Source organism: Apus apus, chromosome 17 (genome assembly GCF_020740795.1).
Source record: "Apus apus isolate bApuApu2 chromosome 17, bApuApu2.pri.cur, whole genome shotgun sequence".
Taxonomy (NCBI): domain Eukaryota; kingdom Metazoa; phylum Chordata; class Aves; order Apodiformes; family Apodidae; genus Apus; species Apus apus.
Genome location: NC_067298.1, coordinates 3,693,949 through 3,718,967, shown reverse-complemented (window position 1 = coordinate 3,718,967; position 25,019 = coordinate 3,693,949). Strand labels below are relative to the sequence as shown.

Genomic DNA, 25,019 nt, shown 5'->3' with positions numbered 1-25,019 from the left:
AGGCCTCCAAGCCCTTGTTCCTGTTGAAAATAATAACTGAAGTGACCACTTCATGCCATGCTTGTGGATATATGAGATGTTCTCATAGCCAACCTCTTGGTGAGGCATTTTTAAGAGACACAAAGTATTTGGAATCAATGTTGATACCAGGTGGCAAGGTCTCCCAAAGAGCAGTGGTCAAAGTCTTCCAGTTGCTGGAGTGGCAGGCCAGGCTCAGCCCCCATTTAACACATGCCTCCTCAGTGATACAAGAGTCAGAGTGGAGAATCTTCAAAACGTGACACCCCACCGTAACCTGTGTCTCCCCACCAGGAAGCAGACAGCTTGGCTGATGCTGAGGAAAGGTGTGACCAGCTCATCAAAACCAAAATCCAGCTGGAAGCCAAAATTAAAGAGGTGACGGAAAGGGCTGAGGATGAGGAGGAAATTAATGCTGAGCTGACAGCCAAGAAGAGGAAACTGGAGGATGAATGCTCAGAGCTGAAGAAAGATATTGATGACCTTGAGCTAACACTGGCCAAGGTTGAGAAGGAAAAGCATGCCACTGAAAACAAGGTACACACATGGGCAATCACATCAGGGGTGAAGGGGAAGATGCTTCCCACATCAGCCTGGTCTTCTGAGAATGAGGCTGCTTTGCTACACACCAGGAGCATCACAGCGGGGTAGCCAGGAAGCCCAAATTGAAAACAAGTTCCTGGCTAAGTGCTGTGAAGCAAAAATTTCACTCAAGTAGGAGTCCAGCCTTCTACACAGACTTTTGACACTTTCTTACAAACCACAGGTGAAAAACCTCACAGAGGAGATGGCAGCCCTGGACGAGACCATTGCCAAGCTGACAAAAGAGAAGAAAGCCCTCCAAGAGGCCCATCAGCAGACGCTGGATGACCTGCAGGTAGAAGAGGACAAAGTCAACACTCTGACCAAAGCTAAGATCAAGCTGGAGCAGCAAGTGGACGATGTAAGCACACAGACACACAGCAAGAACAGCACAGGTGTGGAGTGAGACCTGGCTGGCAGAGCACTGAAGGTCTTGTTTGTTGTAGCTGGAAGGGTCCCTGGAGCAGGAGAAGAAACTGCGCATGGACCTAGAGAGAGCTAAGAGGAAACTTGAAGGAGACCTGAAGCTGGCCAATGACAGCATCATGGATTTGGAAAATGATAAGCAGCAGCTGGATGAGAAGCTGAAGAAGTAAGTGTGGCTGTGAGGCCCCTGAGGGCCGGGCTGGTTTTGACCTTGGGGGGTTTTGTTGCGGCACTAAGACGGTTTGCTTTGCCCCAAGGAAAGACTTTGAAATCAGCCAGATCCAGAGCAAAATCGAAGATGAGCAAGCCCTGGGCATGCAGTTACAGAAGAAGATCAAGGAGCTGCAGGCAAGTGTCTGTTCCTTCTGCTCCCTCTCTCCAGTGTCGGGTCAGGTGGGAGGAGGGCCTGGGCGTGAAGGGTTGTTGCTGCTGTTCCCCAGGCTCGTATTGAGGAACTGGAGGAGGAAATTGAGGCCGAGCGAACCTCTCGGGCCAAAGCAGAGAAGCATCGGGCTGACCTCTCCAGGGAGCTCGAGGAGATCAGCGAGCGCCTGGAAGAAGCAGGAGGAGCTACTGCAGCTCAGATCGAGATGAACAAGAAGCGCGAGGCAGAGTTTCAGAAGATGCGCCGTGACCTGGAGGAGGCCACGCTGCAGCACGAAGCCACGGCTGCCGCCCTGCGCAAGAAGCACGCGGACAGCACAGCTGAGCTGGGGGAGCAGATCGACAACCTGCAACGGGTGAAGCAGAAGCTGGAGAAGGAGAAGAGCGAGCTGAAGATGGAGATTGACGACCTGGCCAGTAACATGGAGTCTGTCTCCAAGGCCAAGGTACGCAGCTGCAGGCGAACATGCTCATAGGGTCAGGGTGTGGCGCACAGGCTGCCTTTACCAGCCACGTCCTCATTGAAAAACCCTGCTGTGAGGAGAAGGCAGAGTCCAGGAGTTCATCTCCTTTCCTTCCTTGTGTTTGCTCTCTAGGCAAACCTGGAGAAGATGTGTCGCACTCTGGAAGACCAGCTGAGCGAGTTAAAAACCAAGGAGGAGCAGAATCAACGCATGATCAATGACCTCAATACTCAAAGAGCTCGTCTGCAGACAGAATCAGGTGAGAATCATCCTCGTGCCTGAGGTGCAATGGGAGGACCTGCATGCCATGAGCAAACCAGGAGCAGCAAAGTGGCAACTGGTAGAACCGCTCCAGGCCACTCCTGGTTACAGGGCTTTACAGGCAGGAAGTGTCTTCTTGTCATTTGTCTTGTTACCTTGATTCACTTTACCCTTCCCAGGTGAATTTTCGCGGCAGGTGGAGGAAAAAGATGCTCTGATTTCTCAGCTGTCCAGGGGCAAGCAAGGATTTACCCAGCAGATTGAGGAGCTCAAGAGGCACCTAGAGGAAGAAATAAAGGTCTGGAAGCACCCTACTGCCCACAGCCTTCATCATCTCTAAGACTTTTAATACATTCTGGTGATACTGTCTGGGACAGGCTGCAGACACACATATCGAAACAGCGACTGAAATGGCAGCCTAACTGTCCCCAGAGCAGCTGTCACTAACCCATGTAGAACAGGAGGGAACTCCAGAAATGCACAAAACCCCACCTCAACAAGCTAGGGAGGGAAGAAGCAAAAACTAACACATCCTGATCCTCATTGGCAGAGGCTTCCTCAGCTCCTGGCTTTGCATTTGCCCAACTAGGGTTTCATCCTAACACCCCTGTCAGTCTCTCTGTCAAGAGGCATCTCAAGAGAAACCTTCCAGTTACCAATCCCAATGTCCCCCCAGGCCAAGAACGCCCTGGCCCACGCCTTGCAGTCTGCTCGCCACGACTGTGACTTGCTCCGGGAACAATATGAGGAGGAGCAGGAAGCCAAGGGGGAGCTGCAGCGTGCCCTGTCCAAGGCCAACAGCGAAGTGGCCCAGTGGAGAACCAAATACGAGACGGACGCCATTCAGCGCACCGAGGAGCTGGAGGAGGCCAAGTACGTGGGGAGTAGGATGTCAAGTGGCTGGGGAAGACTGAGGATGTTTAGGGAAACTGGAAGTTGGAGGCTCAGAGAGTGGGACAGGACAGGGATTGGACTGTCTTTGTGATAGATGAGAGAGAGGGAGCGAGAGGAAAAGTGTAGATTGGAAGGACAAACATTGTCTTTAGGGCTAGAAAAGCTAAGAGAGGCCAAATACTCAGGAGGTGCTAGGACCCCTTAGGCTGCTTGCAGCCTTGGGACAGAAAAAACACCTGACAGGTGCTAGGCTCAAAGGCCCTGAAGTGGCCAAGTGCCCCCTCCTTGACAAGCCACACTTGCCTCGCTTCTCTGGAGCTGTGCTTATCTCCTCCCAGGAAGAAGCTGGCACAGCGGCTGCAGGATGCAGAGGAACACGTTGAAGCTGTCAATGCCAAATGTGCTTCCCTGGAAAAGACCAAGCAGAGGCTGCAGAATGAAGTGGAGGACTTGATGATTGACGTGGAGCGCTCAAACGCTGCCTGTGCAGCTCTGGATAAGAAGCAGAGGAACTTTGACAAGGTGTGTTGGGCTGCAGGCGTGGGGCTGGGGAGCAGGGCATCCCCTCCTGGCTGCCACATCCACACTCAAGCCCCATTTCTCTCTAGATCCTGGCAGAGTGGAAGCAGAAGTATGAGGAGACGCAGGCTGAGCTGGAAGCCTCCCAGAAGGAGTCTCGCTCTCTCAGCACCGAGCTGTTCAAGATGAAGAATGCCTATGAGGAGTCCTTGGACCACCTGGAGACGCTCAAGCGCGAGAACAAGAACTTGCAGCGTAAGTCCCTGGCCCTCTGCTGCTGGCAGGGCTTTCTGACTCTCCAGCTCTCCCCACTGCTGCACACGGGTCTGTGCCTGCAGCTCTGCAGAGATGCCTGTCACCCTGGTGGGGCAGGGCCCTTCCCATCTGGCTCTGTGCCTGACCAGGCCCTTGGTTCCCACAGAGGAGATTTCCGACCTGACGGAGCAGATTGCCGAGGGAGGAAAGGCGATTCATGAGCTGGAGAAAGTCAAGAAGCAGATTGAGCAGGAGAAGTCTGAGCTCCAAGCCTCCCTGGAGGAAGCTGAGGTATACAGCATGAGTTATTGATAACTTACAGGTCTTGGATGTCTCATGAGCACTGTGAAGTCATTCCCAGGCATTATCTAAACAAGGCTCTGCATTTACTCAGATCTTCGGGTCCAACACTTGTCACATAAAAAATACTCTAATTGTTTCCTGTCCAGGCCTCCCTGGAACATGAAGAGGGGAAGATCCTGCGCCTCCAGCTTGAGCTCAACCAAGTGAAGTCAGAGATTGACAGGAAGATAGCAGAGAAAGATGAGGAAATTGACCAGCTGAAGAGAAACCACCTCCGAGTTGTGGAGTCCTTGCAGAGCACCCTGGATGCTGAGATCAGGAGCAGGAATGAAGCCCTGAGGCTGAAGAAGAAGATGGAGGGAGACCTGAATGAAATGGAGATCCAGCTCAGCCATGCCAACCGCCAGGCTGCAGAGGCACAAAAGAACCTGAGGAACACACAGGGAGTGCTCAAGGTCTGTTCAGCAAAGCTACAGACAGACAAATGCCACCCCTGACAGTTTTGGCACCCAAGCACACACAGTCACACTGCAATTGCTCTTGCCTCTTTTCCAGGATACCCAGATACACCTGGATGATGCTCTGAGGACTCAGGAGGACCTGAAGGAGCAGGTGGCCATGGTGGAGCGCAGAGCAAACCTGCTTCAAGCTGAAGTTGAGGAGCTTCGGGCAGCCCTGGAGCAGACGGAGCGGTCGAGGAAGTTGGCTGAGCAGGAGCTTCTGGATGCCACGGAACGTGTGCAGCTCCTCCACACCCAGGTCAGGAATCCTGCTGGAAACTAAGCCCATCCACAAGGGATAACTCAGAACGAGATTGCTCTCCATCTTGTGATTGCAATGTACATATTTGAAGAGCCAAGCCTTGATATGGCCAATCTTGCCAGTCCCCCACATCTGGTTGGTGGCTATGGCTCTAAAGAGGTCTCTTGCATGAAAGACTTCCATAAACGCTGCTTGCAATTTCAACTCCTGACATGTAGACCTCAGGTCTAAAAGTAGAACTCATGTTTTTCCTGTTGAACAGAACACCAGCTTGATCAACACCAAGAAGAAGCTGGAAACAGACATTGTGCAAATTCAGGGTGAAATGGAGGATATGATCCAGGAAGCCCGCAATGCTGAAGACAAGGCCAAGAAGGCCATCACTGATGTGAGCTAGGGGTTCTTTTCACTGCTTAACATGAGTGCCTTTTCCCTAAAATATCTCCAGCCACAAAATGGCTTGGAATGTTTCCTCTCACCAGGCAGCCATGATGGCAGAAGAGCTGAAGAAGGAGCAGGACACCAGTGCCCACCTGGAGAGGATGAAGAAGAACCTGGACCAGACAGTGAAGGACCTGCAGCACCGTCTGGATGAGGCTGAGCAGCTGGCCCTGAAGGGGGGCAAGAAGCAAATCCAGAAGCTGGAGGCCAGGGTGTGTAGGGCTTTGATTGGTGTGTGAGTGAAGATGTGATGTCAGCAGCCAGCAGGGAAGCTCCAAAGATGGGCTTCTTGTTGCAGGTGCGGGAGCTGGAAGGGGAGGTTGATGCTGAGCAGAAGCGCAGCGCTGAAGCCGTGAAGGGTGTGCGCAAGTACGAGAGGAGGGTGAAGGAGCTGACCTACCAGGTAAGGCAGGAGGCCTCCTTGGGCTGGCAGAGTGTTCTGACAGCAAGTCAGGTTGTGCAGCCACCATCCCCAAGGGCAGCAGTTAACCTCACATGGTGCAGAACCAGCCTCTACTTTTCTTCCCTCTTTGCCAACCGCTCTAGTCTGAGGAAGACCGGAAGAACATTCTGCGGCTGCAGGACCTGGTGGACAAGCTGCAAATGAAGGTGAAATCCTACAAGAGACAAGCTGAGGAGGCTGTAAGTATTGCTTGGAGCACGGGCAAGAGCCACCTGGGCAGCACGCTCATTGAGATGAGTATGAATACCAGGAAAGAAGCATGAAGGAAACTCCCAAGACACAACAGCCTTTTCCATGCTCATTTTCACTGTCGTGTCTTGAGGCCTTGCTGAGTTCTCAGCACCCTTCAGTCAGGGATGAACAGGGACGTTCTGCAGATGGTTTTACACAGGAGGTCTGACTACAGAAACCCAGGGGCCACATCCACTGCCTGAGAAGTTCAGGAGCCTCTGCTGCTGATCCACAGCAGAAGGCTTCAGGGTCTTTCTCAACTTAGTGTGTCCCACCACTTCCAGGGATCAAGTAGGGCGGGAATAAGTACACCAAGGATAAATCCAAGAGACACAATTGCTTTTAAAGTAGGAGTTTTTCACAGTGAGGTCCTGAAGAGGGGGAGATGAGGAGGTCTGAGTGAGGTTTACGTGTAAGCAGTGGTGGTGGGGGATGAAGTTCTGGTCCTTCCCTGAAGGAAGAGCCACTGCCCTGCGAGGCCGAGGTGTGGGAGCTGTGAAAGCCCACCCCTGGGCTCCTCACACCAACGACTCCCTCTCCCTGCACAGGAGGAATTGTCCAACGTCAACCTCTCCAAGTTCCGCAAGATCCAGCACGAGCTGGACGAAGCCGAGGAGCGGGCTGACATTGCAGAGTCACAGGTCAACAAGCTCCGGGCCAAGAGCAGGGAGTTTCATGGCAAGAAGATAGAAGAGGAAGAGTGAGGGTGTCACGAGGCATCCAAGTGACCTGAGGGATCCACAAAATGTGAACCTCTAGGTCACTTTCTTCTGTAATTAGTCTTTGTAACCACCTCAATATCTAGAGAATAAAAAATGTAGATTGCTTTGCACCTTGCTAGCTAGCTCTTATTTATCCCTTTTTTTTTTTACCTAGTGACTGAGAGATGAATAGAGATTAAAGTGCACATGAAGAGAAATCAAGGACAGTAACTGTGCGAGTCTGTGCTCTAACCTCTGCATGTCCATGGGAGTCAGAGGTTGCCCAGAGGCAGGACTTCAGATCTGTGCCCCCACGCTCACCGTTTCCCACTGGTGTTTTCTGGGCTCGTCCTGGGCAGGATGCAGCGTGTTTCCATCAGGCTCCCCATGCCCTGTGCAGGGAGCCCCGGGGTGAGCTCTGGGTTTGAACTCTGGAAAAGTGGGTGCTGCTGTGCTAGCAGCCTCCTTGGAACAAGCTCCTCATGCACAGGCCAGTGCCTGATGTCCCCCTGGACCACAGGCATAATTTTTATGACCTTTCCCCTGTGCTAGTCCCTGAGCTTTATCCACTGAGCTCTTTTAATAACCAAAATGCCAGTGACCAGAAGAAGAGCGTGTTTAGATCTGACAGTGCTTAAAGCAGCTCAAATGACAGTGCCCTTTTCCCAGAACTAGATCAGTCCCTCTCCAGGACTAATGGCATATCCCCCCTTTCTCAGAGTATTGGCATTGTACAGGACTGCCTGCCACCTCCAGTGCTCTGGTGTAGGCAGCTCTGTGTTGGTAGCTTTTGTTGGTGGAACTGTGTGAATGTGTGAGTGTGCAAGAGATCTGTGATGGGGCAGGAGTGCTGGAGTGGGGACGTGTCAGAGTGCAGAGGAGCTTGGACTCTGTGCTGTGTGATTGTGTGTAGAGATGTGTTTGGGTGCAGGGGTGGCTTTTTGGGGCTTGTTGGTAGTGAAGGGCCATAGGGACCTCCCCTGCTTCCTGACTTGGTTGAGGACATTGGCTGGTATCTGTTGCAAGTGCAGATGTGCATATTGGAGACACCAGCTCAAGATCTTTGTGTGCTTACTTTACATTTTTGGTTTTTTCATGTTCTTAAAATATTTACTAAAGGTAGAGGTACAGTAAAAACTTTGTTAATTACTTTAGTGATACTTACTAAATATTACACATTTATACATACTCAGATTTCTAGCTAATGTATTTTTTTGTGAACCCCATCCTTCAAAAGGAATTTTTTGAAAAGGAATGTATTTGTTTCTTTCTCTTGCACTCTCTCTCCATTCCCAGGACTATAGTATATATGAATTTGTACCGTAACATATTTTGTTTCGCTCGTTTCAAATATTAGATGAACATGAGTTAAATTCATTTAATGAGAACATTTTAGGTTTTTTCCACATAATTTAACTACTGCCCTTAATGTTTTTCTTCATTAGCCGGAAAATATAATATGGAACATAGTAATGTTAGCTGCTCAATGCAACTGGAAGAGTTGCAGCACAGACATGCAATAAAAATCTGCCCTGAGTCCAAGAAGAAATAACTGGAAATGCAGCAATAGAATCCATAAGTCCTACATCCAAGTTCTCTAAGTGCCTTGACTAATTGAGATTCTCTCCTAAAGTCTCTTGTCAAATTATTTATAGTGGATACATTCACATCATTGGTAAGACACAAAACATTTCTAAATATATCAGGTCAAATCAAATGACAATTATGTCCTTAGTTAAGTTTGCCAGACAATGCTTTGCCAGAGAATATTTGCCAAAAAATATTTTGACCGAAGAAAGAGGAGGAATCCAGAGCATCTGCCAACCAGACCCTATAAAACCGTCTTTGCAGCACTCTGCCCTGTCTCCAAGAAAAGTTCCAGGGTAAGTGCTGGGTCTAGTAATTTGTTGAAACTAGGCATCCCCTTTTATTGCATACTGTGGAATATATTATTTCTTTCGAAACTGGTTTCCAAATAAGTTTTTTACATCTGCATTCAAGGCATCTGAGTATTTTCTATGTATATATATAATTATTATTTTTTTAAAATTTTACATAAGAATAAGAAGCTGTACCATCTGTAAAGCAAATGAACCATCTGAACATTGTCACAAGACACAAATAACAGTAATTTTGAAAAGATTATTCTGTATTATTCAAGGATGAAACAACAATTTTTCTGAGTTTAAGTCATTCAATAGGAGGAATGCTGGTTTTGCTAGTTTTACCAGTTCTAGTATGTACTTAATTTTAAAACATAGGAAATGGTCTTCTTGCAACCAAGACATTTTAGTGATCTATTGGTGCTACATTTCTTTTCCCCCACAGGGTTCTATGCTGACACGCCTTCAATAAAGTGCAGCCATGGCTTCTCCAGACTCTGAGATGGCTGTTTTTGGGGAGGCAGCTCCTTACCTCCGAAAATCAGAAAAGGAGAGAATCGAGGCCCAGAACAGGCCTTTTGATGCCAAGTCATCTGTCTTTGTGGTGCATCCTAAGGAATCCTTTGTGAAAGGGACAATCCAGAGCAGGGAGTCCGGGAAGGTCACTGTCAAGAGTGAAGCAGGAGAAGTGAGTAAAAACCACAGTTTAAAAACTGTGTGTAATTCCCAGTCTCAGCTCTTAGCTGACATACATGCATCTCTTTCCTCATCTGACAGACCCTGACCGTGAAGGAAGATCAAATCTTCTCCATGAACCCCCCCAAGTATGATAAAATCGAGGACATGGCCATGATGACCCACCTCCATGAACCCGCTGTGCTGTACAACCTCAAAGAGCGTTATGCAGCCTGGATGATCTACGTAAGTACCAGCAGCAGCCTTCCTTTGGGCAGGCAGCAGGAACAGCTCTGCCAGGCTCAGGGGAAGCCAACGTGCTGTCTCCCTTCCTCCAGACCTACTCGGGTCTCTTCTGTGTCACCGTCAACCCCTACAAGTGGCTGCCGGTGTACAACCCGGAGGTGGTGTTGGCCTACCGAGGCAAGAAGCGCCAGGAGGCCCCTCCACACATCTTCTCCATCTCTGACAACGCCTATCAGTTCATGCTGACTGGTGAGTTACTTGGTTTTGTTTGAAATTATTTGGCTGCATAAACTCACAGAGGAGAAAAAAGTCTTCACTGCAACATAGTTCAGTTTAATGGTATTCGGAGGGTGGATGTCCTTTCATAATTGAAAATATTTTCTTTACACACCATAATTGAGATCATGCTTCCAACAATCAACATTAGACTTTACTAAGATATTTAGGAGGATACTGTTAAACATTGAATACAGTGTAATATTTTCCTTCAAATAAATTAGGATAAACTTTTAAAGGTCTTTTTTTTTTCCTTAGTTGAGAGGCTTGCTCATTGAATGATTTGTTTTCCAGAACTGAAAGTAACTAGGGTGGAGTTCTGTAAATACAATTGGCTGTAAAGGGAAAGGAGATTCAGCATTGAAGCCATGGCTTCCTCTGCTGGTATTACAAAAACTCCGGAAGCAATCTTAGTCAGATGTTGCATTGAAGCTTGCTTTGAAAATTGATACTTCTGCCCTCCATCTCAGAAACAAGTTATTATTTTTCATTCAGTAATGTAAGTGAAAGCAAAAAGAAAGAAGGGCAGTGAAAATTTGGTGTCAACAGTTGATGTCCAGATGGAGACGAGTGGTGATCCTCTGTGGTAAGGATTGAAACCAGTGCTGTTTAACATCTTTGTTGGTAACATGGACAGTGGAATTGAGTGCACCCTCAGCAAGTTTACTAATAACACCAAGCTGTGTGGTGTGGTTGACACGCTGGATGGAAGGGATGCCATCCAGAAAGACCTTGATAGACTTGAGAGGTGGGCCCATGCCAACCACATGAAATTCAACCAGGCCAAGTGCAAAATCCAGCACCCAGGCTGGGGCAATCCCAAGCAGGCTGGGTGAAGAATGGATTGAGAACAGCCCTTAAGGAGAAGGACTTGCATGTGCTGATCGATGAGATTATCAACACGAGTCAGCAATGTGCACTTCCAGGCCAGATAGCCAACCATGTCCTGGGTTGCATCAAAAGAAGAAATCACATTGTGATCTGTGTTACTCAAGAATACCACTAACAGCATCTTCCATTCTGCCTCCTTCGCAGATCGTGAGAACCAGTCAATCCTGATCACGTACGTAGATCCCTGCTCAGGTCCCTGTGGGGCTGCCCAGGGCCAGGGGATCTCCTGCCTGACCACACGCTCTCTGCTTCTCTTGCCTTTGACAGCGGAGAATCCGGTGCAGGGAAGACTGTGAACACCAAGCGTGTCATCCAGTACTTTGCAACAATTGCAGCCAGCGGGGAGAAGAAGAAGGAGGAGCAGTCTGGCAAAATGCAGGTAAATTAACAGAGACTGGCTTGAATCAGGACCTTCCTCTGTTCCCAACATGTTGTTTTGGAAAGGAGGCAGCAATAATTATGGTCCTGCAGGGAACGCTTGAGGATCAAATCATCAGCGCCAACCCGCTGCTGGAGGCCTTTGGGAACGCCAAGACCGTGAGGAACGACAACTCCTCACGCTTTGTGAGTTGGTGCTTTGGGGAAAATCTCTGAATTTGGGCAGAATCTCTGAATCTCAGACTGAAATGCTGCTTCTTGTGCTGAACAGGGCAAATTCATCAGAATCCACTTTGGAGCTACAGGCAAACTGGCTTCTGCTGACATTGAAACCTGTAAGAGGCTCCTCTGGCCTGATCCCATTCCTTCCCCAGTTCTCACCTCTACGTGTGGCCTTGTGCCTGACTCTTCCTGCCTTCCTTGCCAGATCTGCTGGAGAAGTCCAGAGTCACTTTCCAGCTCAAGGCAGAAAGAAGCTACCACATCTTTTATCAGATCATGTCCAACAAGAAGCCCGAGCTAATTGGTAGGAAGGATCTCTGTCTTTTTGAGGATGATCATTGAGTGACAGTTCCCTATGGCTGACCAAACTAACCCTGTGCCTTGCCTCATCCTGCTTTTAGACATGCTCCTCATCACCACCAACCCTTATGATTTCCACTATGTGAGTCAAGGTGAGGTCACTGTTCCCAGCATTGATGACCAAGAGGAGCTGATGGCTACAGATGTAAGTACTTCAAAGGAGATCTCGTTCATGAGACAGTGAAGGTTGTCAGGCACTGCTTTCACTTCCTTGTTTTGACTGCAGAGTGCCATTGACATCCTGGGCTTCACTGCTGATGAAAAGACAGCCATCTACAAGCTGACAGGGGCTGTCATGCACTATGGCAACCTGAAGTTCAAGCAGAAACAACGAGAGGAGCAGGCAGAGCCTGATGGCACAGAAGGTATCAGTAAATTCAGCAACTGACTTGTTCACAGAGCTTCTCTGATTGCAGAGATGGTGTGTTGGGCCCCAAAGACAGGCCTTTGTCAGCCTGAGTCACCACTTAAAATGCAGAGGGAGAACATCTGTCTTCATTCTCTCTCTCACTGCAGAGGTCCTTTCCTGATCATGGGAAGTACCGTTATTTTATTCTCACCAAACACACACAGTCTGAAAGCCAGAACTTCTTCAAAACAGGGTATCTCTCTCTTTTTCTAAAGCCTTCAACCACTAAGTCACTATGATGCACAGTCCTATTTTGTGTGGGACATAAAGCTTGTGTTCTCTGCTATCCAGAACCCCACTTTCCAGAGAAAATGAATGTGCTGCATGAGTGCCTCACATTCCCAGAGGCTTTTGGGGTTATTCTGGCAGATTCCAGATTCCAGCTATTCCTACCCAAGCCACGTCTGTTCTTGCTTTCAAAGGTGGCCATCACTGGCTTGCAGAATTACATTCTTTCCCAGACCTGTATCAGACCAGACCATTTCTAGAACACGAACAGCAGAGTTGCTCACACTGACCAAATTCTGGTCGTTGTCCAAAGAAAAATGCTTCATTTTCTCTCTCTTCCTCTTTAGTGGCTGACAAGGCTGCCTACTTGATGGGCCTGAACTCAGCTGAATTGCTCAAAGCCCTGTGTTATCCCCGAGTCAAGGTTGGGAATGAATACGTGACCAAAGGTCAAAATGTGGATCAGGTAAAGAGAAGATCAATATAATGTAACTTGAAAGATCACCTGAGGATTCATTTTTGGACGTAGGAGGCAACTCTAGTCCTTTTTCTCTGCTCTAGGTGAACAATGCAGTGGGTGCTCTGGCAAAGGCTGTGTTTGAGAAGATGTTCCTGTGGATGGTTGTTCGTATCAACCAGCAGCTGGATACCAAGCAGCCCAGGCAGTACTTCATTGGTGTCCTGGACATTGCTGGCTTTGAGATCTTTGATGTAAGGAACAAGGGTTTGGCACCATAGCCAAGGGAGGATCAGGAGGGGTCAAGGGGACTCAGACTTCTTTTCAGGAAGATTCAGAAGTGCTATCAAAGTCCTGTGGTGTTTGCCACACCTTGAGAACCGGTGTACCTCTCCTTGCTTTGGGCAGTTCAACAGCTTTGAGCAGCTGTGCATCAACTTCACCAATGAGAAACTGCAACAGTTCTTCAACCACCACATGTTCGTGCTGGAGCAGGAGGAGTACAAGAAGGAGGGAATTGAATGGGAGTTCATTGACTTTGGGATGGACCTGGCTGCCTGCATTGAGCTGATTGAGAAGGTACCTTTTCCATACAAGGGTATCATCAGGGGTATGATGAATTTGAGAGTTCTGTGATGTTTCTGGTCCAGATTCAGCTCAGAAACAACTCACAGACTGATATTCAGTGCAAGTGAAACAAAATATTTTGCTCTGAAATTTATTTTAGTCTGTGAACAGGAAATTAGGAACGCAAATCTCTGTCATCCATCCTGCATTTCCTGGTCTTCAAGCATGGAAATGTAGCCTGCACTCCCACCTGTAGACTTTGTTAAAGAAACGGGAGTCAGGCTCCTTTCCTTTTTTCTCTGAAGATTCCACATACAAATATGGGTAGTAAACATCATCTTGCCTGATTGCCCAAAACAAATGGGCCTCTTGAAGCTACTTCCCCAATTGTTTTCCTGTTTAAAATGTGTTCCCCAATGTCTGCTCCTAATTCCAACTGGAGCAGTAGAGATGTTCTTGCCAGTTCCATGAAGACAGGCTGGAGGAAGGGAAGGCAGAAATAAGCCTCCCTGGCAGAGAACAGCTCCTGACAAACATAGGCCCTGATTCAGCCTGAGGTGCTACCAGCAACACAGTGGTACCTTTGATGTTCATACCAGATGCTTCACATCATTGTAACCTTCCTCTGTCACTCCCTGTGATACCTTCCAGCCCATGGGCATCTTCTCCATCCTGGAAGAGGAGTGCATGTTCCCCAAGGCAACTGACACCTCTTTCAAGAACAAGCTCTATGACCAGCACCTGGGCAAATCCAGCAACTTCCAGAAGCCCAAACCTGCCAAAGGCAAGGTTGAAGCCCACTTCTCTCTGGTGCACTATGCTGGCACAGTGGACTACAACATCTCTGGCTGGCTGGAGAAGAACAAGGACCCTCTGAATGAAACTGTCATTGGGTTGTACCAGAAATCATCTCTGAAGACCCTGGCCTTACTCTTTGCCAACTATGGTGGAGCAGATGCAGGTCAGCTCTGTGAAAATTGTATTTGCAGTGTGGGACAATGTTGATACAGAAGTAAAGAAGCAACCCCCAAACATTTAAAGCTGTTCTGTGCTCTGTAGTCTCCAATAGGCAACCTCTGTATTTTAATACCTTTTCCTTTTTTTTCCATTTGCAGATTCTGGTGGTGGCAAGAAGGGTGGCAAGAAGAAGGGTTCTTCTTTCCAGACTGTCTCAGCTCTCTTCCGCGTATGTACCAGTTTCCTCACTTTCAGGCCTTTTTTCATACACCCCTATTTTTGAAGCTAAATAAGGCATTGAAAGAGGTTGGCTTCTTTCCGCTTATGCACAGAGTTCAGGATACTTAATCATGCAGAGATTTACAATTTATTTTCAATAATTTATATCCTGCATGATTCAAAGGTATTTCAGCCATTCACAGGGAATTGTTAATGATTTTCAAAGTCAGGAGTCTCAGGGTATCAAATGAAATATTTCCCAGTTTTTGTAAATAATTACAATGACACTCTTAACAAAGTATATTTCCTTTTAACAGAGAAGGATGGAGGAAAGCATAAGATTTTGTACATTAATATGGATTTTTTTTTTAATCTAGTTTAAACCTGGCAATGTATTAGCTCCTTTGCATAAATGAAATATATGCAGCTGCAAGGATGCAGATCTTTCAAGTGTTGATGTTCCTCGTCCCCTCACAGGAGAATTTAAACAAGCTGATGACCAATCTGCGCAGCACCCACCCTCACTTTGTACGATGCATCATCCCAAATGAAACAAAAACACCTGGTAAGGGGATCCAAAAGGAGGAAATCTCAAGCCAAAAAGGCTCTTCTCCTGAGTATCAAATGATGGGGCAGCCAGTAATGGTGGTGTTTGTTAGGTGCCATGGAGCATGAGCTGGTGCTGCACCAGCTGCGGTGCAACGGAGTGCTGGAAGGGATCAGAATTTGCAGGAAAGGATTCCCCAGCAGAGTCCTGTATGCAGACTTCAAGCAGAGGTGAGAATGCTCCTCCTGTCTCTCCTTTCAGATCAAGATGAAGATCATGACTTTAACAAACATTGAAACAGAAAAACTCAAAAGGACCTACATAGAACATAGGCATGTTTTATTGTGAGGCTATGATTGATTTTATACTGATGTTCTGCTTTCTCCTACAGATACAGAGTGCTTAATGCAAGTGCTATTCCAGAAGGGCAGTTCATGGATAGCAAGAAGGCTTCAGAGAAGCTTCTTGGGTCCATTGATGTGGATCACACCCAGTACAGATTTGGTCACACCAAGGTACAGACAAGTCTCGTGTTCAAGTCCTGTGTGCCTCTGTTATGCACTACCTGAGACTGATGTGCTGCTATGCTCCCTTTCTGAAGGTGTTCTTCAAAGCTGGGTTGATAGGTCTGCTGGAGGAGATGAGAGATGAGAAACTAGCTGAGATTATGACCATGACACAAGCCAGGTGCAGGGGCTTCCTGATGAGAGTGGAGTATCGGAAAATGGTGGAGAGGAGGTAGACATTTCACACCCACATGTCATGATCTCATGGTACTTGGCTAATTGAAACCAAATTCATCAAACCCAAGGTATGTAACAGCCATGTGAATTTTATTTCAGGGACTCAATCTTCTGCATCCAGTACAACGTTCGTGCATTCATGAACGTCAAGCACTGGCCCTGGATGAAGCTGTTCTTCAAGATCAAGCCCTTGCTGAAGAGTGCAGAGTCTGAGAAGGAGATGGCCAACATGAAACAAGAGTTTGAGAAAACCAAGGAGGAGCTTGCAAAGTCTGAGGCCAAGAGGAAGGAGCTGGAGGAGAAAATGGTGGTCCTGCTGCAGGAGAAAAATGACCTGCAGCTCCAAGTGCAGGCGGTGAGTATCACCCTTTGTTTGTTCTGGGGAAAAGAGCGATGTGCAGTCAGGCAGGAGGCTGACAAATGTGCAGTGGAAAACAGAGAAATCACTCACTCCAAGGCACTTGAACATTATGTAAACAGGCTCTGCCAGGGCCATGGTGAGTCTCATGGCAGCCCCACGTGAGACTCTCCTAGTGTCAGAGGAAAGAGCCATGTAACGCTCCACAGCAGAGAGCTCTGAGCTGGAAGGCAAGTATCTCCATCTACTCAAATTCCCACTGGTATAGCTGCCTAACGGGCTAAAGTCAACCAGACAACGACCTATTTTCCTCCCAGCAGCTACACTAGGAGGCTTTTCAGAAACATGGATACTTCTCAATAAACTCAAAAAGGAAAACCTTAACACCTAACAAAACGCCTCTTCCTCCACTAAGCTCTTCTCACAAATCCTTTACTCCACAAATATTGTAAAGTTCAGGATGGCAGTTAAGGAGAAGATGCTATTGAATGCTTTTTCTGCTAGGAAAAAGGCCTCCAAGCCCTTGTTCCTGTTGAAAATAATAACTGAAGTGACCACTTCATGCCATGCTTGTGGATATATGAGATGTTCTCATAGCCAACCTCTTGGTGAGGCATTTTTAAGAGACACAAAGTATTTGGAATCAATGTTGATACCAGGTGGCAAGGTTTCCCAAAGAGCAGTGGTCAAAGTCTTCCAGTTGCTGGAGTGGCAGGCCAGGCTCAGCCCCCATTTAACACATGCCTCCTCAGTGATACAAGAGTCAGAGTGGAGAATCTTCAAAACGTGACACCCCACCATAACCTGTGTCTCCCCACCAGGAAGCAGACAGCTTGGCTGATGCTGAGGAAAGGTGTGACCAGCTCATCAAAACCAAAATCCAGCTGGAAGCCAAAATTAAGGAGGTGACGGAAAGGGCTGAGGATGAGGAGGAAATTAATGCTGAGCTGACAGCCAAGAAGAGGAAACTGGAGGATGAATGCTCAGAGCTGAAGAAAGATATTGATGACCTTGAGCTAACACTGGCCAAGGTTGAGAAGGAAAAGCATGCCACTGAAAACAAGGTACACACATGGGCAATCACATCAAGGGTGAAGGGGAAGATGCCTCCCACATCAGCCTGGTCTTCTGAGAATGAGGCTGCTTTGCTACACACCAGGAGCATCACAGCGGGGTAGCCAGGAAGCCCAAATTGAAAACAAGTTCCTGGCTAAGTGCTGTGAAGCAAACATTTCACTCAAGTAGGAGTCCAGCCTTCTACACAGACTTTTGACACTTTCTTACAAACCACAGGTGAAAAACCTCACAGAGGAGATGGCAGCCCTGGACGAGACCATTGCCAAGCTGACAAAAGAGAAGAAAGCCCTCCAAGAGGCCCATCAGCAGACGCTGGATGACCTGCAGGTAGAAGAGGACAAAGTCAACACTCTGACCAAAGCTAAGACAAAGCTGGAGCAGCAAGTGGACGATGTAAGCACACAGACACACAGCAAGAACAGCACAGGTGTGGAGTGAGACCTGGCTGGCAGAGCACTGAAGGTCTTCTTTGTTGTAGCTGGAAGGGTCCCTGGAGCAGGAGAAGAAACTGCGCATGGACCTAGAGAGAGCTAAGAGGAAACTTGAAGGAGACCTGAAGCTGGCCAATGACAGCATCATGGATTTGGAAAATGATAAGCAGCAGCTGGATGAGAAACTGAAGAAGTAAGTGTGGCTGTGGGGCCCCCGAGGGCTGGGCTGGTTTTGACCTTGGGGGGTTTTGTTGCGGCACTAAGACGGTTTGCTTTGCCCCAAGGAAAGACTTTGAAATCAGCCAGATCCAGAGCAAAATCGAAGATGAGCAAGCCCTGGGCATGCAGTTACAGAAGAAGATCAAGGAGCTGCAGGCAAGTGTCTGTTCCTTCTGCTCCCTCTCTCCAGTGTCGGGTCAGGTGGGAGGAGGGCCTGGGCGTGAAGGGTTGTTGCTGCTGTTCCCCAGGCTCGTATTGAGGAACTGGAGGAGGAAATTGAGGCCGAGCGAACCTCTCGGGCCAAAGCAGAGAAGCATCGGGCTGACCTCTCCAGGGAGCTCGAGGAGATCAGCGAGCGCCTGGAAGAAGCAGGAGGAGCTACTGCAGCTCAGATCGAGATGAACAAGAAGCGCGAGGCAGAGTTTCAGAAGATGCGCCGTGACCTGGAGGAGGCCACGCTGCAGCACGAAGCCACGGCTGCCGCCCTGCGCAAGAAGCACGCGGACAGCACAGCTGAGCTGGGGGAGCAGATCGACAACCTGCAACGGGTGAAGCAGAAGCTGGAGAAGGAGAAGAGCGAGCTGAAGATGGAGATTGACGACCTGGCCAGTAACATGGAGTCTGTCTCCAAGGCCAAGGTACGCAGCTGCAGGCGAACATGCTCACAGGGTCAGGGTGTGGCGCACAGGCTGCCTTTACCAGCCACGTTCTCCTTGAAAAACCCTGCTGTGAGGAGAAGGCAGAGTCCAGGAGTTCATCTCCTTTCCTTCCTCGTGTTTGCTCTCTAGGCAAACCTGGAGAAGATGTGTCGCACTCTGGAAGACCAGCTGAGCGAGTTAAAAACCAAGGAGGAGCAGAATCAACGCATGATCAATGACCTCAATACTCAAAGAGCTCGTCTGCAGACAGAATCAGGTGAGAATCATCCTCGTGCCTGAGGTGCAATGGGAGGACCTGCATGCCATGAGCAAAGCAGGAGCAGGAAAGTGGCAACTGGTAGAACCGCTCCAGGCCACTGCTGGTTACAGGGCTTCACAGGCAGGAAGTGTCTTCTTGTCATTCGTCTTGTTACCTTGATTCACTTTACCCTTCCCAGGTGAATTTTCGCGGCAGGTGGAGGAAAAAGATGCTCTGATATCTCAGCTGTCTCGGGGCAAGCAAGGATTTACCCAGCAGATTGAGGAGCTCAAGAGGCACCTAGAGGAAGAAATAAAGGTCTGGAAGCACCCTACTGCCCACAGCCTTCATCATCTCTAAGACTTTTAATACATTCTGGTGATACTGTCTGGGACAGGCTGCAGACACACATATCGAAACAGCGACTGAAATGGCAGCCTAACTGTCCCCAGAGCAGCTGTCACTAACCCATGTAGAACAGGAGGGAACTCCAGAAATGCACAAAACCCCACCTCATAAGCTAGGGAGGGAAGGAAGCAAAAACTAACACATCCTGATCCTCATTGGCAGAGGCTTCCTCAGCTCCCAGCTTTGCATTTGCCCAACTAGGGTTTCATCCTAACGCCCCTGTCAGTCTCTCTGTCAAGAGGCATCTCAAGAGAAACCTTCCAGTTACCAATCCCAATGTCCCCCCAGGCCAAGAACGCCCTGGCCCACGCCTTGCAGTCTGCTCGCCACGACTGTGACTTGCTCCGGGAACAATATGAGGAGGAGCAGGAAGCCAAGGGGGAGCTGCAGCGTGCCCTGTCCAAGGCCAACAGCGAAGTGGCCCAGTGGAGAACCAAATACGAGACGGACGCCATTCAGCGCACCGAGGAGCTGGAGGAGGCCAAGTACGTGGGGAGTAGGATGTCAAGTGGCTGGGGAAGACTGAGGATGTTTAGGGAAACTGGAAGTTGGAGGCTCAGAGAGTGGGACAGGACAGGGATTGGACTGTCTTTGTGATAGATGAGAGAGAGGGAGCGAGAGGAAAAGTGTAGATTGGAAGGACAAACATTGTCTTTAGGGCTAGAAAAGCTAAGAGAGGCCAAATACTCAGGAGGTGCTAGGACCCTTTAGGCTGCTTGCAGCCTTGGGACAGAAAAAAACACCTGACAGGTGCTAGGCTCAAAGGCCCTGAAGTGGCCAAGTGCCCCCTCCTTGACAAGCCACACTTGCCTCCCTTCTCTGGAGCTGTGCTTATCTCCTCCCAGGAAGAAGCTGGCACAGCGGCTGCAGGATGCAGAGGAACACGTTGAAGCCGTCAATGCCAAATGTGCTTCCCTGGAAAAGACCAAGCAGAGGCTGCAGAATGAAGTGGAGGACTTGATGATTGACGTGGAGCGCTCAAACGCTGCCTGTGCAGCTCTGGATAAGAAGCAGAGGAACTTTGACAAGGTGTGTTGGGCTGCAGGCGTGGGGCTGGGGAGCAGGGCATCCCCTCCTGGCTGCCACATGCACACTCAGGCCCCATTTCTCTCCAGATCCTGGCAGAGTGGAAGCAGAAGTATGAGGAGACGCAGGCTGAGCTGGAAGCCTCCCAGAAGGAGTCTCGCTCTCTCAGCACCGAGCTGTTCAAGATGAAGAATGCCTATGAGGAGTCCTTGGACCACCTGGAGACGCTCAAGCGCGAGAACAAGAACTTGCAGCGTAAGTCCCTGGCCCTCTGCTGCTGGCAGGGCTTTCTGACTCTCCAGCTCTCCCCACTGCTGCACACGGGTCTGTGCCTGCAGCTCTGCAGAGATGCCTGTCACCCTGGTGGGGCAGGACCCTTCCCATCTGGCTCTGTGCCTGACCAGGCCCTTGGTCTTGGTTCCCACAGAGGAGATTTCCGACCTGACGGAGCAGATTGCCGAGGGAGGAAAGGCGATTCATGAGCTGGAGAAAGTCAAGAAGCAGATTGAGCAGGAGAAGTCTGAACTCCAAGCCTCCCTGGAGGAAGCTGAGGTACTCACGGTGCTCATTAATGGTGTCCAGACTGAAAGTACGGGAGGAGTTACCTGCAGAGATGGCAGGAAAGGAAGCCTAGATTTCATGAAGTACTTGTGTTAGAGAGTACTCAGAATGGCAGCAGTAGTTTAAGTCACTGTTCCTGATGACCCGTCCAGGCCTCCCTGGAACATGAAGAGGGGAAGATCCTGCGCCTCCAGCTTGAGCTCAACCAAGTGAAGTCAGAGATTGACAGGAAGATAGCAGAGAAAGATGAGGAGATTGACCAGCTGAAGAGAAACCACCTGCGAATTGTGGAGTCCATGCAGAGCACCCTGGATGCAGAGATCAGGAGCAGGAATGAAGCCCTGAGGCTGAAGAAGAAGATGGAGGGAGACCTGAATGAAATGGAGATCCAGCTCAGCCACGCCAACCGCCAGGCTGCAGAGGCACAAAAGAACCTGAGGAACACACAGGGAGTGCTCAAGGTCTGTTCAGCAAAGCTACAGACAGACAAATGCCACCCCTGACGGTTTTGGCACCCAAGCACACACAGTCACACTGCAATTGCTCTTGCCTCTTTTCCAGGATACCCAGCTACACCTGGATGATGCTCTGAGGACTCAGGAGGACCTGAAGGAGCAGGTGGCCATGGTGGAGCGCAGAGCAAACCTGCTTCAAGCTGAAGTTGAGGAACTAAGAGCAGCCCTGGAGCAGACGGAGCGGTCGAGGAAGTTGGCTGAGCAGGAGCTTCTGGATGCCACGGAACGTGTGCAGCTCCTCCACACCCAGGTCAGGAATCCTGCTGGAAACTAAGCCCATCCACAAGGGATAACTCAGAACGAGATTGCTCTCCATTTTGTGATTACTATGTACATATTTGAAGAGCCAAGCCTTGATATGGCCAACCTAGCCAGTCCCCCACATCTGGTTGGTGGCTATGGCTCTAAAGAGGTCTCTTGCATGAAAGACTTCCATAAACGCTGCTTGCAATTTCAACTCCTGACATGTAGGCCTCAGGTCTAAAAGTAGAACTCATGTTTTTCCTGTTGAACAGAACACCAGCTTGATCAACACCAAGAAGAAGCTGGAAACAGACATTGTGCAAATTCAGGGTGAAATGGAGGATATGATCCAGGAAGCCCGCAATGCTGAAGACAAGGCCAAGAAGGCCATCACTGATGTGAGCTGGGGGTTCTTTTCACTGCTTAACATGAGTGCCTTTTCCCTAAAATATCTCCAGCCACAAAATGGCTTGGAATGTTTCCTGTCACCAGGCAGCCATGATGGCAGAAGAGCTGAAGAAGGAGCAGGACACCAGTGCCCACCTGGAGAGGATGAAGAAGAACCTGGACCAGACAGTGAAGGACCTGCAGCACCGTCTGGATGAGGCTGAGCAGCTGGCCCTGAAGGGGGGCAAGAAGCAAATCCAGAAGCTGGAGGCCAGGGTGTGTAGGGCTTTGATTGGTGTGTGAGTGAAGATGTGATGTCAGCAGCCAGCAGGGAAGCTCCAAAGATGGGCTTCTCGTTGCAGGTGCGGGAGCTGGAAGGGGAGGTTGATGCTGAGCAGAAGCGCAGCGCTGAAGCCGTGAAGGGTGTGCGCAAGTACGAGAGGAGGGTGAAGGAGCTGACCTACCAGGTAAGGCAGGAGGCCTCCTTGGGCTGGCAGAGTGTTCTGACAGCAAGTCAGGTTGTGCAGCCACCATCCCCAAGCGCAGCAGTTAACCTCACATGGTGCAGAACCAGCCTCTACTTTTCTTCCCTCTTTGCCAACCGCTCTAGTCTGAGGAAGACCGGAAGAACATTCTGCGGCTGCAGGACCTGGTGGACAAGCTGCAAATGAAGGTGAAATCCTACAAGAGACAAGCTGAGGAGGCTGTAAGTATTGCTTGGAGCACGGGCAAGAGCCACCTGGGCAGCACGCTCATTGAGATGAGTATGAATACCAGGAAAGAAGCATGAAGGAAACTCCCAAGACACAACAGCCTTCTCCATGCTCAGTTTCACTGTCGTGTCTTGAGGCCTTGCTGAGTTCTCAGCACCCTTCAGTCAGGGATGAACAGGGACGTTCTGCAGATGGTTTTACACAGGAGGTCTGACTACAGAAACCCAGGGGCCACATCCACTGCCTGAGAAGTTCAGGAGCCTCTGCTGCTGATCTACAGCAGAAGGCTTCAGGGTCTTTCTCAACTTAGTGTGTCCCACCACTTCCAGGGATCAAGTAGGGCGGGAATAAGTACACCAAGGACAAATCCAAGAGACACAATTGCTTTTAAAGTAGGAGTTTTTCACAGTGAGGTCCTGAAGAGGGGGAGATGAGGAGGTCTGAGTGAGGTTTACGTGTAAGCAGTGGTGGTGGGGGATGAAGTTCTGGTCCTTCCCTGAAGGAAGAGCCACTGCCCTGCGAGGCCGAGGTGTGGGAGCTGTGAAAGCCCACCCCTGGGCTCCTCACACCAACGACTCCCTCTCCCTGCACAGGAGGAATTGTCCAACGTCAACCTCTCCAAGTTCCGCAAGATCCAGCACGAGCTGGACGAAGCCGAGGAGCGGGCTGACATTGCAGAGTCACAGGTCAACAAGCTCCGGGCCAAGAGCAGGGAGTTTCATGGCAAGAAGATAGAAGAGGAAGAGTGAGGGGGTCACGAGGCATCCAAGTGACCTGAGGGATCCACAAAATGTGAACCTCTAGGTCACTTTCTTCTGTAATTAGTCTTTGTAACCACCTCAATATCTAGAGAATAAAAAATGTAGATTGCTTTGCACCTTGCTAGCTAGCTCTCATTTATTATTTTTTTTTTTTTTACCTAGTGACTGAGAGATGAATAGAGATTAAAGTGCACATGAAGAGAAATCAAGGACAGTAACTGTGCGAGTCTATGCTCTAACCTCTGCATGTCCATGGGAGTCAGAGGTTGCCCAGAGGCAGGACTTCAGATCTGTGCCCCCACGCTCACCGTTTCCCACTGGTGTTTTCTGGGCTCGTCCTGGGCAGGATGCAGCGTGTTTCCATCAGGCTCCCCATGCCCTGTGCAGGGAGCCCCGGGGTGAGCTCTGGGTTTGAACTCTGGAAAAGTGGGTGCTGCTGTGCTAGCAGCCTCCTTGGAACAAGCTCCTCATGCACAGGCCAGTGCCTGATGTCCCCCTGGACCACAGGCATAATTTTTATGACCTTTCCCCTGTGCTAGTCCCTGAGCTTTATCCACTGAGCTCTTTTAATAGCCAAAATGCCAGTGACCAGAAGAAGAGCGTGTTTAGATCTGACAGTGCTTAAAGCAGCTCAAATGACAGTGCCCTTTTCCCAGAACTAGATCAGTCACTCTCCAGGACTAATGGCATATCCCCCCTTTCTCAGAGTATTGGCATTGTACAGGACTGCCTGCCACCTCCAGTGCTCTGGTGTAGGCAGCTCTGTGTTGGTAGCTTTTGTTGGTGGAACTGTGTGAATGTGTGAGTGTGCAAGAGATCTGTGATGGGGCAGGAGTGCTGGAGTGGGGACGTGTCAGAGTGCAGAGGAGCTTGGACTCCGTGCCGTGTGATTGTGTGTAGAGATGTGTTTGGGTGCAGGGGTGGCTTTTTGGGGCTTGTTGGTAGTGAAGGGCCATAGGGACCTCCCCTGCTTCCTGACTTGGTTGAGGACATTGGCTGGTATCTGTTGCAAGTGCAGATGTGCATATTGGAGACACAGGCTTAATCTCTTTAAGGCTTGTTAGCTCTTCTTGTTTGTGTGAGGGGAAATGGGATTTAGCAATGTGTATTTATTGAGCACATTGGGGTTGCAGATATGTCCTAGTTAGGGTTACTTTGCATGTTTTTCTCTTTTAAACTTCAGAGTATCCTTAATAAAGACTGAGAAATAGAAATAGACTTGACTATTAATAACGTCCATATTAATAAAAGTGTTATTCTTTAAATGATCTGCAACAAAAGCACTAACTCTTTTAAAACCATATATGTTTTTTTAAAAAGTCAGTATAATATTTTTTTAGGTGTGACGTACCATGAATAATTTGTTTAAGGCTAGGTAAGACTTATTTCTAATGTCAGTTATGACTGACTACACCAACAGTGAACATTTCTCTACCATGCATATTTTGAATTTTTCAGTATCTGCAAAATACCAAGTGTAGATTTGCTCACAAAGTCATTTATGTCTTTTTGTAGCTAAGGAATCCTCTTTCAAACTCTGGGCACTAATTGTGTGTCTAAACTTGTCTACACTTGCACTTGTATTCTGACGTTGCTCTTGCAGTCAAAGTCCTGGCCCACAATATGTCTGTTTTTCCCCTTTTCAGTCTAACAGATAATGA

At 49.0% G+C, this 25,019-nt stretch overlaps 2 protein-coding genes and 1 long non-coding RNA gene across 6 annotated transcripts in view; 2 read left to right on the top strand and 1 right to left on the bottom strand.

Moving 5' to 3' along the window:
• LOC127391662 (myosin heavy chain, skeletal muscle, adult-like) overlaps positions 1–6,835 on the top strand; it is a 71,832-nt gene extending 64,997 nt beyond the window's left edge. For all 4 annotated transcript variants that reach the window (XM_051634668.1, XM_051634669.1, XM_051634670.1 and 1 more), the window contains 18 exons: positions 313–555; positions 785–961; positions 1,047–1,192; positions 1,284–1,374; positions 1,467–1,856; positions 2,007–2,133; positions 2,315–2,433; positions 2,812–3,008; positions 3,368–3,551; positions 3,638–3,803; positions 3,970–4,094; positions 4,253–4,561; positions 4,662–4,865; positions 5,131–5,256; positions 5,351–5,521; positions 5,608–5,712; positions 5,856–5,951; positions 6,552–6,835. In XM_051634668.1, coding sequence (XP_051490628.1) covers positions 313–555; positions 785–961; positions 1,047–1,192; positions 1,284–1,374; positions 1,467–1,856; positions 2,007–2,133; positions 2,315–2,433; positions 2,812–3,008; positions 3,368–3,551; positions 3,638–3,803; positions 3,970–4,094; positions 4,253–4,561; positions 4,662–4,865; positions 5,131–5,256; positions 5,351–5,521; positions 5,608–5,712; positions 5,856–5,951; positions 6,552–6,707 — 3,132 coding nt within the window. In that variant the 3' untranslated portion in view covers positions 6,708–6,835. The remainder of the gene's footprint in view (positions 1–312; positions 556–784; positions 962–1,046; positions 1,193–1,283; positions 1,375–1,466; positions 1,857–2,006; positions 2,134–2,314; positions 2,434–2,811; positions 3,009–3,367; positions 3,552–3,637; positions 3,804–3,969; positions 4,095–4,252; positions 4,562–4,661; positions 4,866–5,130; positions 5,257–5,350; positions 5,522–5,607; positions 5,713–5,855; positions 5,952–6,551) is intronic.
• The window catches only part of LOC127391681 (uncharacterized), a 184,778-nt gene that overhangs the window by 76,918 nt on the left and 82,841 nt on the right, over positions 1–25,019 (bottom strand). The window lies entirely within an intron of this gene.
• Positions 8,490–23,474, top strand: LOC127391661 (myosin heavy chain, skeletal muscle, adult-like). The gene is made up of 39 exons (XM_051634666.1): positions 8,490–8,587; positions 9,033–9,275; positions 9,365–9,508; positions 9,601–9,757; positions 10,820–10,847; positions 10,943–11,054; positions 11,147–11,239; positions 11,325–11,388; positions 11,481–11,579; positions 11,677–11,780; positions 11,862–12,000; positions 12,620–12,738; positions 12,834–12,983; positions 13,138–13,308; positions 13,948–14,257; positions 14,412–14,482; positions 14,950–15,037; positions 15,132–15,249; positions 15,411–15,534; positions 15,621–15,757; positions 15,862–16,117; positions 16,942–17,184; positions 17,414–17,590; positions 17,676–17,821; positions 17,913–18,003; positions 18,096–18,485; positions 18,636–18,762; positions 18,944–19,062; positions 19,441–19,637; positions 19,998–20,181; positions 20,268–20,433; positions 20,606–20,730; positions 20,892–21,200; positions 21,301–21,504; positions 21,770–21,895; positions 21,990–22,160; positions 22,247–22,351; positions 22,495–22,590; positions 23,191–23,474. Exons 2-39 carry the CDS (start codon positions 9,069–9,071, stop codon positions 23,344–23,346), a joined length of 5,823 nt encoding a protein of 1,940 aa, XP_051490626.1. The 5' UTR covers positions 8,490–8,587; positions 9,033–9,068; the 3' UTR covers positions 23,347–23,474.